Source organism: Nanorana parkeri, unplaced genomic scaffold (genome assembly GCF_000935625.1).
Source record: "Nanorana parkeri isolate BGI_ZX_2015 unplaced genomic scaffold, ASM93562v1 scaffold50, whole genome shotgun sequence".
Lineage (NCBI taxonomy): Eukaryota > Metazoa > Chordata > Amphibia > Anura > Dicroglossidae > Nanorana > Nanorana parkeri.
The window spans coordinates 1,250,363-1,267,336 of NW_017306318.1; the positions used below are offsets into that span (position 1 = coordinate 1,250,363).

At 43.2% G+C, this 16,974-nt stretch overlaps 1 protein-coding gene across 1 annotated transcript in view; it reads right to left on the reverse strand.

The window, feature by feature from the left end:
• The window catches only part of GNAS (GNAS complex locus), a 125,818-nt gene extending 113,286 nt beyond the window's left edge, over positions 1-12,532 (reverse strand). The window contains exon 1 of the mRNA XM_018574636.1: positions 12,085-12,532. Within this exon, the coding sequence (XP_018430138.1) occupies positions 12,085-12,322 (238 nt within the window). The 5' untranslated portion in view covers positions 12,323-12,532. The remainder of the gene's footprint in view (positions 1-12,084) is intronic.
• Positions 12,533-16,974: the final 4,442 nt, after the last annotated feature.

Sequence of the window (16,974 nt, forward strand, 5' to 3'; positions counted from 1 at the left end):
GAGCTCTATGTTGTGTTGCTTGCGTTGATGAACGCAGGAATGTAAATGCATGAGCTAACCATTTTTGTCTAAACTGTGAAGCAGCATTATATATGCATCATGTGCATGGTTTTTCCATATATGACATTAGTGGAAATATGCTTTTAGAGACTTTTTGGTTGATAAATACGTTTTGCTGTGTAAAAATCACACGCACCTAGTGCGTGCGTGTGCTTAGGTTAGTAAATCACCCCCTGTATGTCTCCTTTTTCCCTTCCTATTACCATGTCAGCATTGTCAAACTTTATGTGCACTTCTAGCCTTATTCTTCTTTGACTCCATGCCTGAAATGCGTACCAGAGATCCATTAGCCACTCAACGGAGTGTTATCAGAGTCTGTCATAGACGGCTGCACTTGGGAGTTTTAGATCCCCACACACTTTACCCCAGGGCTGGACAAATCCCAGGAGCCAGGTAGCCCATGCTCCTTAAAAATGACAGCTGGCGGACAAGTTTTGAGGATTTCTCAATGGAGCTGGCTTCTAAAAAAATCCTGCTGGCTTCTGAGTAGAACAGACTTCCTTTGTCCACCCCTGATTAAGGGCCTGTTCACACCAGATGCAGTGCGTTCCGATTCTAGCCAGAACACACTGCCTCACTTTTTTTGTGGGGCAGGAGGGTGTGTGACGGGCCATTGAAGTAAATGGCACCGTAGCCACGCCCTCCAGCCGCAATGCGATCGGCCACACGGGATTGCAAGGCACATTATGCCTGTGCGGTCCGATCAAAATGCGGCAAGCACTATTTTGATTGGACCGGACCGCAGGCATAATGTGCCTTGCGATCCCATGCGGCCAGGAGGGGGCTACAGTGCCATTCACTTCAATGGCCAGCCACGCCCCCTCCTGCCCCAGAAAAAAGTGAGCTTGCCGCAATGCGAAGCAGTGCGTTCTGGCTAGAATCGGGCCGGAACACACTGCATCTGGTGTGAACGGGTCCTGAGTGTGGAAGGAAACTCATGCAAGCACAGGAAGAACATGCAAAGTACATGCAGAAAGTGCCCAGGGCAAGATATATACAATAACAGATACGGAACATTAACATTTCAACACAAATATGCATCTACAAATTGCTCATGAGCATGTGTAGTTCTATGTTTAGAAGTTAGAAACTATATCCAGGAGTTGTGGCTAACCAAGTCACAGAAGCCCTTTGTGACCCTGTGGTTACAGAACTGACAAATTCTTGTCTGGAAAAAACGTGGCTACCCCGTTGCATATCTCTACTACACTCAATACTTTTCTCCTAGAGAGGCCTGATATGTTAGGGAAATTGTCTCAGCATCAGTTTGCTCAGTAAGCAGAAAATTGTGCAGTGAGTTTTTAACACCTTCTGCTTTTGAAACAGAGTTCTTGAGGCTGACTGGTCACCGGGGTCACATGGGGAAAGCCCATTAGATCCAGTAAACCGGCCTGCATTCACATTTCTTTGAAACCTGAGACAAAAACAATCATGCACCATTCTGAAAATCGGAGCTGGCCCATTAAAGTGCAAAATCTGTAAATATTTTCCATCACCCGTAACACTTGAAATATTCACTGTGGCCATCTTGTTAGCTGCGGTTAGTGCAGAGATGGAGAGATAAGGCTTGCGCTATAATCAGCTTGTTTTGACCTCTGCACGGACAATGTAGGAGCACGGTAGTCACTAATTTCCTCTAAGTCAGGGGTAGCCAAGCTTCGGCCCTCTGGCTGTGGTGAAGCTACAAATCTCACCATGAATCTGCCTCTGGAAGTCATGTCTGTGGCTGATAAGACTCTTGCAATGCCTAATGGAATCTGTAGTTTTACCACGGCTGTAGGGCTGAATTTTGGCTAACCCTACTCGAAGTGCCGCTGAGTGTCATAATCCATCACAGCGCACTAGGGGCTGTTTTCAGTCGGTATCACAATGTCACCATGCATCATGGTCAAAGGAAGTAGATTTTCTAAACTCACTACCAGCTTCCTGCCCTTTTCATCTTTGCGCCCACTTTGCTTTAAGTAGTCATGAGGTCCTTTCAACTTCACAAAAACAACAGGAACTAGGTCAGGCCTGTTAGTGACCGAGGGTCAGAGTTGGCCTTTGCACACCAAAGCAATATAACATTATTAAAGTCATTTAATTAAATAATTAAAACTCAAAAACCGCTAAAATCCCATGTAAGATGTAACATGTTAACGTAATTTTCCCAAATCATATTCAATAGTTTTAAAATCCGCAGCTTTAACCCATTTGCTGCTGGAGCCATTCTTTTACCAGTGCATGTTAAAATGCACATTTTAGGCCTGAAGATTACCTAACCACTTGGGTACCAACCTGTATATGGATAAATATCCTGTATATACTCCTTTACCAGGACATTTTCAGTTGTCAGTGACATGATAGTTTGACTGACAATTACTCGGTCATACAGCCCTATAACCAAATGAGCAGGGCTTGAAAATTTTTTGGGTAAAATATAAAAGATTAAGTTGTTTTGAATAACAGATACCAAATATGTCAAGCGTCAGAATTGTGCGCTCCCGTGAAATGGTACCCAAAACATGTTCATATGTTACGCTTTGAAAGCCCATTACAAGACAAATGTCACAATAAATGATGGCTTTAGAGTTATTGCTTTCACTCCTGGACGCTCGGTGATACCCAATAGGTATGGCTATTGTTGTTTTCGGATGCTTGTGCAGCCGATGCACGCGTTTGTATCTGTGTGTGCATTTATGTGGTGAAAAAATGTTTTTAACTTGTTTTGTTAAAGTGACAATAAACCCTCAGATTTTAGAGCATAAAACAATACTGTAATGTGCGCCTTACTGTAATCCATGGTTGTTTCCCTTCTCTTTGCTGCTCTTCCTTTTAAATCTGTATCTGTTCTCATGCTGGGCAGAACTTCTGTTTTGCAGCAGACTGCCTTGTCTCTGGAATGGCTACATGGTGTCTGTGTGTAGGTCTGCAACCTGAGCCAGCACTACAGGAAGAGCCACTCAGCTGCAAAGGGAAGTTCTCCCACAGCATGAGAAGACATGAGGATTTAAAAGCAAGAGCAGCAAAGAGAAGGCAAACAACCATGGATTACAGTAAGGCGCACATTACAGTATTGGTTTATGTTAAAAAATCTGAGGGTTTAATGTCACTTTAAACTTGATTTGTTAAACGTTTGGTTACTTAACTTTATTGCTATCACAAGATGTAATAACATAGTGCAGATGACAGGTTCTTTGTGCTCGATCTGCTCTGTTGAAGCTGATTGACCACAGACTATGCTTGATCAGCTTCTTCCCTGGCCAGAGAGGCTGGGGTTTGACAGCTCTTAACCTGGTAGTGCTCAGAGCTGAGTGCTTCGGGGTTCACCCAGGTGACATCAGCAAATAGATATACCCGGATCTCCTACTTCTCTCCTTCCAACACCCTTTATGGACATCCTGGTACACCCACGAGTGGCAGGTGAGCCCAGGACACATGGAGGTGTGGGGGGGGAAATGGGGGCGGGCATCAGAAGAATCTAGGGCGGCCTTTTCCACAGCAGCATAAAACCTGTTAATGGCATGTACAAATGCAATATGCAACTACTAATAATTATTAATGATGAATCTAAATAATGCATCTAGACTTCATGTGCACATGAAAAAAAAAAAGACAAAAGGTATGGAAAATGTTTTTACTAAACCCTTTACCCTTAAAATACCTTACAAATATGCACAGGGGCCATTCGCTGACTATGTATGTCATGTGTCATGTCATGAGTCCATATTGGAGCCCAGTAATTGCTCACGTAGCCATCAAGTCTGTAGAGGTGACTTTTGCCCTCCACAGACTCGATGTGTGTCATCCAGTATCAGAGTTTACAGGGACTACCCTTGTAAAAAGAGACATCAGAAGTCTACAGTAAATCAATTTGTTTATTTTGCCACCAAGACACTAACAGCAAACCAAGAAGTACACCAGACTAAATATTTTCAGGTTTACAGTGTGCCAGCAATTCCAGCACCAGACAAGTAGAAGGAACTTTCCAGAGCTCTGTGGATGTGAACGGTGGCTAACCTACACCTCCAGCTGAGCCTGTAATTAGCACCCTTAATTTAACTGAGCCGGCTTGTTGGCAGCTTTTCTCTTCTGCCATTAAATAAACATTGCCAGTAGGGAAAGGCCTAAAGCAAAATTATAAAAGAGCACTTTAACATGCAGCAGCTCATCAATAAGACAGTATAATTCTGCCAAATCTGTCAGCATCCAATTTATAAAGAGACAATAATTCTGGTTAAAGGAGAACTATGAGGCGAGTGCTTTTCACTCACCTCATAGTTCTAGCCGACCTGTGACAATGAGACTGTCACAGGTCGGCTCAGTAGATCGGGAGGTGAGCGAACACATGTCGGCGTTCGCTCACTTCTCGATCCTGTCACGGCTCTCTGCCGTGACAGGGGAGGGGATGGATTCCCCCCTCCCCGCTCCGATCTGCCAGCACTGACTGGTGGAACGGACGGGGGAGGGGGCGGGTACAGCTGGCTCTGCCTCTAGATAGGCATAGCCAGCTGTGACTCACGCAGCTGGGTGGATCTCGAGATCGATGTCGGGATCCACTCCGGCTGCGGCGTCTCAGGATACCGCGAGCTGTAGCTCGCGGTATACTGAGCTTAGGGTGACGGGAGGACGCTAGTTTGTGTCCTCCCGTTACCCTAAGCAGTGGCGGAACTACCGCCGGTGCAGGCGGTGCGGGCGCATCAGGGCCTCTAGGGGGCCCAGCACAGTCCCAGCGCCGGATCGGTACCCAGCGGCCAGCGGGCCCCCATCTCAATGTAGAATATTTGTCTATGGTTTCTAACTACTGAGCAATGAGACATTTAAATCAAACCAAAGCAGATCATAACGCAGCATCATAAATGAAAAATATAAATGTTTCTATATACTTTCATTATGATCTATAGCATGTTTTCTATCTTCACATCTTGCAGGATCTTTTTAACACTTTTATGTTTTGTTTTACAAATCCTAGTTATTAAAATGTATCTAAACCCAAGAACAAAAATGTTACATATTACAGCCAGGGCCGTTCCTACCTTATTCGTCGCCTAAGGCGGCCAGGAGAAGGGGGGAGTGGTGGGTTAATGCGGTCTGGGCTGGAGGTGGTGGGCAGCCAAGCTGTCAGCCAGTGGGGGGGTTTGGTTTGCTGTTAGTCGCCCGTGCTACCGCCCCAAACCTCCCACCCCCCCAATGAGTCTGGCTCATTATGGAGATGCTCCTGATTGCAGCTTACCAGGCCTTAGATGTCCTGGTGCATTAGTTTTCTTTTTTTAGGCTTTTTTACCTTATAAGAGAAGTTTATTGTAATGGTATACATTCATATGAAGTGCCATGGTGTTTCCAGTCAGGTGTTACAGATTTTTGATACGCTATATGGCCACTATACACAGAACACACTGCACAATTAGTCAATCACATATGTCCGCAGGTAAGTACTCCATAGCAGAGAAGCCTAAAGGACTAAACCGGAAGCAATAGTATATAAGAATAGATTGTTCCCGTTTATGACAAGCATCATGGGAAAGTTCTCCAGCAAAGAAGAAATGTGTTCTGAACACAAAAAGGGCAAACTAGGTGTGCCAGCCAGTTCTTATCTGCTATCTGTAACAGGGGTAAAGGCAATAAAGATTAAATGCAGGGCTCCAGATATCAAGGGAAACTGCCAGGCTATTTTGCTGTGGATTAGGCTATTGATTTTGCTACTTATAAAAAACACAGTCTTCATTTGCACAATCCTTGGTCATGAAGCTTCCAATCTAAAGAACTGTCACATAAGCCCAAACAAAGCTCACGCAAAATCACTCTGCATTTAGAAATGTACTCAACGTTTGCAGAGTAATAAAACAGTGGCCCAGTAAATGCCGGGGTTTGAAGTGGGTGCTTAAAGCTGACAACCTGGGTATCAAGCTAACAATACTATCTCCATCACATATGCCAACTAGGGATGCAACGATACCAAGTACCGTACTCGGTACAAGTACAGAAGAAGCCGCAACCTCTGCAACCCTGGTAGTTCTCATGAAAATGCCAAGTATCGGCACTGGTATCATAAATGGTATCGGTGCATCCCTAATGCCAACAAATGTGCAGTATGAGGGCCTACCAAATTGTATAGCTGCACTCTTACTGGACAATCAAAAAGATCAGATTCTAATACGTACAACCTGCTTCTAAGTTCTGTGTGACTTTAGGTAAGGCTTCTTCTCAGCACATTTTCTTCAATGGTAAAGAATCAGTCAGAATACAGATTACGAATATTAATAGAAAATGAACTAGTTTATCTGATTACAGGGTGCAAAGTTAAAGTGCACATAAAGCCAAAACTTTTTTTTTTGGTTCTGGGTAGAGTGATGAGGTGATAGAACCCATTTTTTATTGCTGTCCATGTCCCTGTTTAGGAAATCCACCCTCTCTCATTGTTGTGAACACTGCTGTCACTGGGACTGAGAGTGATAGGAAATCCGAAATACTGAGTTGTCACCAAAACAGGAATAGAGAGGAAAGCTTCCAATGGGAACACTTCTTGCAGTGACAACGGCCTAATGGGATTTTTCCTCACTTTGAAGGGAAATTCTTTCACTTTCTGGTGTGCCTATAGAGCAAGAAAGGAAGAGGAATCTTCCCAGTGGTAGACAAATGGAAAAAAAAAGCTGAAAGGCGTTATAACTAGGGATACACCGATAACGGTATTTTGGTACCGAGTTCGAGTATCGATAATTTTTTTTCGGTACTCGCCGATACCAATTACCGAGTACCGAAAGTCCTATTCAGGAAGCCAGGTGGCGTGTAATGACTCGCCACCTGGCTTCCTGATTAGCTGGGCAGCGTGTATAGACTCGCCACCCGGCTTCCCGATTAACGAGAAAGTCTGTCCCCTTTTACCTCAGCATGTCCAGCTTGTCACCCCCGGGGGCCTCTCCAGCACCCAGCCGGAGCTGTCTTGCTGGCCAATCATGGAAGCCGGGTGCCGCGTAATGACGCGGCGCCCTGCTCTCCGATTGGCCGGGAGGCCAACCCCATCGTCATGAGATGACGAGGGAGCATGACGCCGGCTTCCCGGCCAATCAGAATGCCGGGCACTGCGTCATTACATGGCGACAAGCTTCCTGATTGGCCGGCTTACCGACCAATCAGGAAGCTGGGCAGCATGTCATGACGCACTGCCCGGTTGGCCAGGAAGTGACGAGAGAGCATGGAGCCGCTTCCTGGCCAGTCAGGAACCCGGGCAGCGTGTAATGACGCGCTGCCCGGCTTCCTGATACAGGAAGTATCGGGCTAGGCATTGGAGCTTTTGGGCGAGTACGAGTACTCGCCCAAATACTCGTTATCGGCACCGATATCGATACTAGTATCGGTGCATCCCTAGTTATAACCATTCCCTAATCCATTTTTTATAAAGGTTTGGCTTTAACCATACATCCATCTAGAAAACGCGGTACCTTCACTGGTATCAGAATGATGAAATATGGTTGTCTGTTATTGGTTATTGCAGTTTGCACACTTAGGATCATGCTGTAAAAATCATGTACAATACAACTAGCGCTAGTCGTACACAACATCTGTATGTCGTTTGTGGTTTCAGGGACACTTTGCTGAAACAACACATACATTTTTTAACAATGATTTTCATATCCCTGGCAGCCATGATACACACAATTATCTTTTTATTGCATAGATGCTAAATTTTGTTATCATTTATTTTTTGCATTTTGAGTACACCTCTGTGAAGGGAATCTATTGATATTTACATTTTAGGTACATGTGAGAACAATAACTTCTGCAATCTTGTCAAAGTGTCTTTGGGACTTCTGTACCTTAGGCATGCTTTATTTTACTTAACTGCACTAGAGCACATCAAGCATTTAATTTTAAGAGATACATTTTATTTTAAAATAGTTTTCACCTGTGGTGCATTAAAAAAAAAATGCTTACTGCAGTTTTCCTGCACAGGAAGTTTCCTCTCTTTGAGAAGTGCATAGTGAAAACACATCTTAAAACACTATCAGAATGCATGGCACACATAAAAACTTTCTAATAACACACACATTTCTAAACACTGAGGTATAACTGGGTCCTAAATGTTTTAACCCCTTAATGATGTCCATAGCACGTCACTGGCATCGGGCCCGTTTAAACAGACTCCCGGAGGCTTATGCCGCTGGGACTCTGATTAACTTTGTAAAGTCGACTGTCGGCTTTACAAAGCGATTATGGTGGCTCTGCTGCCGCCATATCGCTTTTACAGGCCGGTAAACAGGCCCCCCCGCCTGACACCCCCGCCGTCTCTCCCGGGCTCCGCTGCCCCTCCTACGGCCCGGGACTGGCTTCTCTGGTGTTGGGGTGGGAAGCTTGGGAGGTGATCAGCGAACGTCCATTCACCGATCACTTCCCTGTACTATGGGACCACAAGCGATGCAGATTACATCACTTCCAGTCCCACAGCTGTCAGTGCTGGGCGTCTGAAGCCCAGCTATAAGCTATTGAAGTGCGAACTGCACTTCAATAGCTTATCTAGAGTGTAAAGGTGACACTGGAGGTCTTTTGGACCCCCAGTATCACCTTAAAGAGGACCTGTCACTGCCATTATGCTATCACATGGGGGGCTTGTAAGCCCCACCATTGTGATAGCAAATAAATTACAGTTAAAAAATAATAAAAAACTGTTTTTAAAATTAATATTAAATAAAATACATGAAAAATGCTAAAAATGTTTAAACAGCCCCCGCGAGCACGCGCTTCTTCACGTAAACACACGTCGGGTGCGCCTACGTATGAAAACAACCGTGCTACACATGTTGGGTATCACCACGCACGAGCGAGAGCCGATATACTCGGGCCGATATTTACACGTATCTCTAAACTGATGACCTCTGGGAGCTTTTAAAGCATTATTTATGGACTTTTTAGGGTACTGAATTCTGCTGCAGTTGCGTGGACGCACACAATTTTTAACCTGGGGATGTTGGGTATCTATTTACTCGTTGAAACCTCATCTTTTATATTTTATTTAAGAAAAATTGGTGATTTATTGTGTTTTGGGGCATTTAAGTGCATTTATCATTCAATTTTGGGGTTTGATAAGGAGTTGCGCTAATATCGAGCAATATACAAATTTGCAACTGCCACCATTTTATTCTATAGGGTCTTGGCTTCCAGAAAATATATAATGTTTAGGGGTTTTAAGTAATTTTCAGGCCTAAAATGTGGATTATAAGATGTAAACAAAAAATGGGGGGAAAAAGGCCTCGGTCACTAAGGGGTTAAAAATGTTTTAAAGTGACACTAAACTCGGGAGTTAAATCTTAAAAATACATACAAGTACCTGAACTATTAACAAAAATGTATCTTATTTGTGTATCACTCAGTTGTAGATCCTCAAATCATCTCTGAATTGGTGCAGACACTGTCCTTCAATCTGGAGGGGGGCTACTTTTGTTCCCCATGGTCCCTGTGTGTGCTGTAGCCACCACTCCAAGCTCACTCCTCTGATGGACTACAATCTCATGTATAGTTTACTAATTTGTATTGAAGTTATAGTCTGTCATGGGAGTGAGCTTGGAGCGGTGGCTACTTTACAGCACACACAGGGACCAAGGGGGACAAAAGTAGCCCCCCTCCAGAAGGAAGGACAGTGCCATCACCAATTCAGAGATGATTTGAGGATCTACAGCCGAGTGATGCACAAGTAAGATACATTTTGTTAAAGTTAAGGTATGTGAATGCATTTTTAAGATTTTACTTCTGAGTTTAGTGTCACTTTAATAATTTGCAGTTATACATGTTTGCTCCTTACATAAACACACTGAGGGGAAGTTATCAAAACTGGAGCAGACAAAATCTGGAGTAGTTTCCCATAGTAACCATAGTCGCTTCTCTCTTCAGTCTGTTCAGTTAAGAATTGAAAATGAAAAATACAGGTCAAACTCAAATAATTAGAATATCATGCAAAAGTAATTGCAGTAATTGCTGCAAAAGGGGCCCAAACCAAGTACTGAGTACATATGCATGCTTGTACTTTTCAGAGGTCCGATATTGTTCTATGTACAATCCTTGTTTTATTGATTGCATGTAATATTCTAATTTTCTGAGATTGTGGATTTGGGGTTTTCATGAGCTGTAAGCCATAATCATCACAATTATGACAAATCACGGCTTGAATTATCTTGCTTTGCATGTAATGAGTCTATCTCATATATTAGTTTCACCTTTTAAGTTGCATTAGTGAAATAAATGAACTTTGCACGATATTCTAATTATTCGAGTTTCACCTGTAGAAGCTGATTGGTTGTCACGCACATCTGCTGCAGATTTTGTCTGCTCCATTTATAAATTCCCCTCGCTGTGCTTCCTGCTTATTCGCATTTCACAGTGATTTTGCAATATTCATCCCCCACAGCTACTCATATTCATCATACAATTGTTGCCCACTCCTTTCCAAAAACAATTCGATTACCACATATCTATGCAAACTCTGCAACTGCCCCTTGGACTACTTATCTAGGCAGGGTGTTCAGAATGCCATTGCATTGCTATGAAGAGTCTATGGGTCTGTTCACAGTGACATCATCATTCAGCAAGTGTGCTAATGGCACTTGCTGACATGCAGCAAGCCAACAAGTCTGTCTATGTAAGGCCATCAAGACGAAATGTAAAAAAAAAAAAAAAGAGAGAGCCACATGTGAAAATCCTTCTCAAGTAGATTTCTGCAGCCGATTAAAGTTCATGCTCTTTTTGCCAAAGATTATTTTTTTGCTGTGCACGTTATAAAAGAGGAAGTTGCTGGCATGAAGTGGAAAGTAGATTTAGAGGCCCAACGATGGCGTCAAACTTGCTGACAGGCCCGGCTGAATGGCAAGCTCGAGGAAAGCATCGGACCTCTGGCTGCCATTATTCCAAGACCTCTGTGATGGCAGATAGACAGAATGTGAATTTTACTTCCACCTTTATTGTAGAGTGAGTCACTGGTTGCCAAATACTGCAGTGGCTGCTCACACTGCTATCAAATGTCAATTAAAGGATAAGTTACCGGCTTAAAGAAACAGAGACAGAAAGTAATTATGCAATTAGCTGCCTTAAAATCTTGCTATAACTTGCACGTAGTATAACTCAGACGCAGCTTGTTCTCAGGGACGAAACCATCCCACTTTCAAGAGACTTACACTGAACAATTTTATTCCTACGAATCCTTGTGCACAAGGGATTTCTCCAAAGCCAGTACACTCCATATGACCTTTGTGGCCCCCAACAGCCCAGAAAGCTAAATACAGTGACCTGATTTATGTACAGTTTTAGATTATGCCAATATGAGGTTTTCAGATTCTTCGTTGATACAGGATAACCAGTTAGTTAAACTTGTAAAGAATGGGCCAGAAAGAACCCAAAGTCTGTCCAGAGTACAGCAGGATGTTCTTACAACCATATTTACATGTAATCCTTTCCATTACAAATGAAAACCAAAAAGCAAGGAAATTATTGCCAATTAAACGATAGTTGTTAGCCAGCCATTTCTTTATGCACTTGCGGCTAACTGTGCATCCTGATGCCTGTCAGTCTTAAGTACAGAATTATTAATTAGCCTGAAAACAACTACTTGACCTTTGTTAGCCATCACCTGACATTTTCTTTTGTCTTGTTGCTTCTCCAAGCTTTTTCCTGTTGGCCCATGATATCTCTAACGTACATAAATGATGCCTAACACGTCTGCAACAGTTGTTTGCAAAAAGCAGGAAACGGCCGTACAATTTAAGCCTGTATCTGGATACACAGCTGCCCACTGGGACACAAAACAATAATGGCCATGGCCTCTCCCACTGCCCCCAATGAGGGATAAACCCCTTATTAGTTGGACTTGTGATAGAAGTCCTGACATATAAATATCTTCTGCTTTAAATTGCTACCGCTGTACTTGACCTTTCGGCTGAAAGTGAAAACCTCATTTAAAGGTCATGCCCATACAAACTAACATTACACTTCTGGGTGGAAAGACGAAATGCGCCACCCGCCAGGGTCTTATATATCATAGGCACCACCATGGTGTTAACTTACCAAGAAGTAGCAGCCGATGTATCTGCTTGTAGACTCTCTTCTCTGCTTTTAGGGTCTTGTCAATATTTTTGCTCCTTCTCATATCCTCTTTCATTTTAGCTCTCCTCTCCGCCCGTAGCCTTGCAAGCTCCGACTCCGGTGGACAATCGTCAATGCCCCCAGAGTTCCTGTCGTGTCCAGTGCAGGGGAGAGCGTGGGCTCCCAACAGCCTGGGCCTGAGGCTGGAACACATCCCCATAGTGATGCAGGCAATGGACACCGGAAAAAAAGTTTTACCATCCAGCCAACATAATCCTGACAGGATAAAGTGCAGCCCACGGGAGGATGCATGCAGTTTTTACACTTCTACTGTCAACTGCTGACTCTCGCTGTCACTGTATGCCAGTGTTTTCTTCTCAGCTGAGCCTCCCGGACACACTGTCCCCTCTCCCTCCCTCCCTCACGCTCTCTCTCGCTCCCACTGTTAATTTGTTTGAGAAGCAAAGGAGAAACATACACTTTTGTGTCACGTGACTGCACACTTGCTTACCGTAATGTTTAGAAACTCAGCACTCCAGGTGTCGGCTGATCTGTGCTGAAAAGGTGTCCTGTAACTTTCTTCTCTTACAGTGAAAGGTAGGCTTACTTTATGCTGCGAGATAAGGTAACACTCAGATATCCCTGATGGATCAACACTGATGGATAAAAATAAGCCAGGTCTTCTTGCCTCTGACTAGAAAATCTAGCGACAGCAAGGATCTATTTTTACAGATCACTGTTAAGTTTTGTAAGCTGCTGTTTTAAAGAGTTAGCCCACCCCAAACTGATATTTTGGCTGAGGGTGGATGCTGATGGGCTGATACACCACCTATGTGATTCAGGGACAGCCCATGGAGAGAATCCTAGTTTTATCCTTGATCCTAGAGGATCATATGCACAGGACGGCGATGAACATTTCTGCGTATAAAGGCACATGGTTTATGCACTTTAAACACGTTTTTACATGCCTGCTAGTTGGTTTTTGACAAACGATTAAGAATTTCGTACTTCTTCTAGTCCACTGAGGGACACCAGAGTTTAGAAACAGTCGGGTTATACTGCCAGCTTCAGGAGGTTGTGCAAAACACTAGAACATTTTGTAATTCATCCCCTGTGTAAACTCTTCCTCTACCCAGCATGCAATACACGGGGCCTGCAAAAAACACAGAGAGAACCTGTGTCCATCAATGGACCTGAAGCAAAAGATGTTATGGCAAATACAAAAATATGTTTTTCTTAATTTCTGCCTACCCTTGTAGCGGTACCTCTTGTGCAGCTTACCTTCCTTTATTCAGTCTAGCTGAATTCAGGGTTGCTAGCCTTGGGAGGTCATTACCAGTCTCAGGGGGCTTTTCCTTTGGGATATTACACTGGGATACTTCTCACTACCTTGAAAATCTCCATGCGGGAATAGTTCTCTGGCCAGACAACCTCACTCCTCACCTGGAACATTCCTTCCCTGGATGCCAAAGGGTTAGAAGTGTAAGGTTTGGGCCTTTTGCTTATAGCCATGATAATCCTCTCTTGTGGACCTGTTTATGCCCAGTGTTCCCTTTGGGTCCCAGTTTTTTCCTGGGAATGGTCCAAGTTTTTTTTTTTTTTGACCCTTTGTTTTTGTATCTCATTGTAGGTCTGTTCCTCAGGTAGTTCTATTGCTCTGCCTGTTTTTCTGCATGCTTTCACTTCACAGCCGCTTGCTGGTGCGGACTCATCAGTGTTGCCACCAGTGGAGGCATTCCCCTTGGCGGTGATCTCTCCTGTCCTGTTATGAGCATCGGGTTGATCTTCTCTGGCCTCCATTTGGTAGTTAGCAGAATCCCCTGTCTGGCAGGGGACTTCACCTCTTCTTGTTCAGATTCAGACATTGGTCCTTCTGGTTGTTCTGTGTTTTTTAATTTTTGGGCTCAAGAGGGTCAGAGACGGATTCTGCTGGCCAGAGCATGCTAAGAGCCTCTGCAGACAGACTGCTCAAGTAACTGTGAACAAACAGTTAGGAAGTCCAGAGCAGACTTTGAGGTCCTTGTGGATATGTGGGAGTCTTAGGCCACATCTGACAGAGCTGTGGGAGACTCCGATGATGATGACCCTATTACAATAGGTTCCAAATTACAGGAGTCAGTTCCATCTGGGGATTCCGGGTCAATGCCACTAGAACCACTAAAGGAGTATGAGACTAAGACACCTGTGGCAGCAGTACAGTCCTCTGTGTGTTTTTGGGACGACATTTTGCACCACATAGTGGTAAGCAACTAGGTCCAATGTGAGGCAAGGCCTCAAGTACTCACAAACCCAGGTAGCTGTTGCTGATGAAGGTTTCAGGCAGCCTGGTCACTGTGGGGGAGGAATAGAACCAAACCAGAGACCAGAGACACATGCGGTGCTTCAAGTGCAGGGACAGCAGTCAAAAATGTAATTGCATAGCATACAGCAGGCAGTTGTAGGAGGGAAGCTGAAGTCTGACAGACAATTCTAAGAAACAGTTTATAGGGCAGAAATAATTGTGATGTTCACAACTTCCCCCCAAAAAGGCATTAACAATGATTGTTTTGTATCACTGTGATTGATACCCAATTTGCTATTATTAAAAATAAATTCACCTAAAAGTGAATAAAAAGTGTAAGAGCAGTAACTTCAGCAGTAACTGCAGGAAATAATGATTCGTAGTTTGTAAAATGTGTCCGTGTGATCTAGCAGGCATAAGTAATAGTGTGTGGAATGGGCATCATTTATTAAACAGAATACGGAAAATTGAATACTTACCTTTCGATAATTTTCCTTTCCTGGTGCCTTGACATGGCAGCATATTGGTGATCCATGTATGCTGCCATGTGCCATGTCAAGGCACCAGGAATACGTAAAATTGAATACTTACCTTTCAATAATTTTCCTTTCCTGGTGCCTTGACATGGCAGCATATCAGTGATCCATGTATGCTGCCATGTGCCATGTCAAGGCACCAGGAATACGGAAAATTGAATACTTTTCCCATTTTCATCATAATTTTTTTTAACTTTGATATTGATAGGCAGGAAGGATCCTTTAAAGTGACAATAAAGGCAATTTTTTTCCACCCCCCCTCAAATGCTAATGTACGGACTTACCTTAAATGATGCCTCCATATCCGATCATCTTCTTCTTTCCTGTAGTTTTCAGGAGTTCCTCCAGCGTGGTGCCGGTGTCCGATCCAGCGCCGACTCCTCTCTCTTCCTGGCACTTCCTATCCCACAGAGTCTGTGCGGATGCACGCTGCCTCCATTGACTTACCTTGCATCTCTCCTCGTCTCCTCGCCGAAGATCTGAACTGGGCATGCGCCCGCCACATGATCCATTGCGGCTGCCCGAGAATCTTCAGATGGGAGACATAGGTAAGTTTAAACCTATTTGTAAACTTTTTTTTTTTATGTTTTGCATATATCTACTGCATGCTAGCAGTAGATATATGCAAAAAAATGCGAGGGTTTCATAATCCTTTAATCAAACTGTAAGAAGAACATAAACAAATAATAATTGCTTAACCAAAGACACCCTTGCTCATAGCTTGTTAAAACTGTATTCCATCATGTGCCACCATTATATCCTTTGCCATAATTAATCTTGACCAAGTTTCAGTAATATCCTTTCATTGTGCTTTTTCCTATTGCTGAAGAGCTTTGTGGGCAGAGTGTTTCAGTTACCACATATTAAAAAAAGAAAATACAATTTTGTGTGCAATAAACAGAAAGTTCATATCTTATATATATATATAAAAAAAAAATATATATATATATTATATATCATTTTTTTAAGCCTAAAACTGGGGGTAGACAGGCATGTATTGCCTCAAGAATGATGTACAGGAGCACATCTGCCAGACCTTTCAGGTTATAATTGACAGTAGCTTAGTGCTTTTTCCTACACCCCTACAGCTGAGGATATGTACCACCAGTGGTGTGTTGAACACTCTGGAATACTGCCACAGCTTAAAAGAAAGACAAACATTTTTGGAACAGGGAGTATCTGGCTTTATTGTCACCAAGTGACACCTCCCATTTAGCACCTCAGTTGGCCAAAATGTAGCAATTTGTTACCTACAAATCACATCCTTACATGTTTGCAGAATGTTTGCCCCCTCTCCATACCATACATTTTCTTTTTTTTTTATTATTCAAAACGTCTTTATTGAAACGTATAAAACCATACAAAAGACAAGGTCTTGATGCAACAGTTGCATAGCAAACGTTATAGAGATGTACATATCAGATCCAGAACAATGTAAATATTTTACTATAGCACATGGATGACTATTCGAGTCCAAACTACATTGCAGTGGATCATTGCTGCTTAGTATATGTGTAACAGATTCAACGTAGTCAAAACTAAAAGAGCATATGCATCCCCATCTTCATTGGTACACATTTTAAAGAGAGTCACGAGGAAAGGTATAGAATCTTGCGCCGCGTAAGCCGCGCGGGGGGGCATATAACATCCTCGGATTGATACTGCAAAAATAAAATCGTGGATGGCATCTAAAGTGGAGGAAGTAGACAGGCAAGGGTAGAGAAAAGGAGAGGGTATCAAAGACAAGGGAAAGGAAGTCGGAAACAACACAACACATGAAACAAGGTGGAAGACAAATCAGAGAGAGGGCATATTAAGGACGAGTAAGGAAGAGATGACTAAAAGAGCTAAGTGGTGTACAGAAGTTAGGTTACCACTCATTTCCCAGGTGTAGATCTCTGTATTTTTAAGGGTGAAGGAAAGGTCCTCAATACAGACATACATTTTCAAAATGGGCAAAACCTATATAATTAACAAATAGTACTAATTTTGCAAGGTGCACGATAATTGTGCACATTTTTATCAGAGCATTATGTTTGATCAAAATTAGTAGAA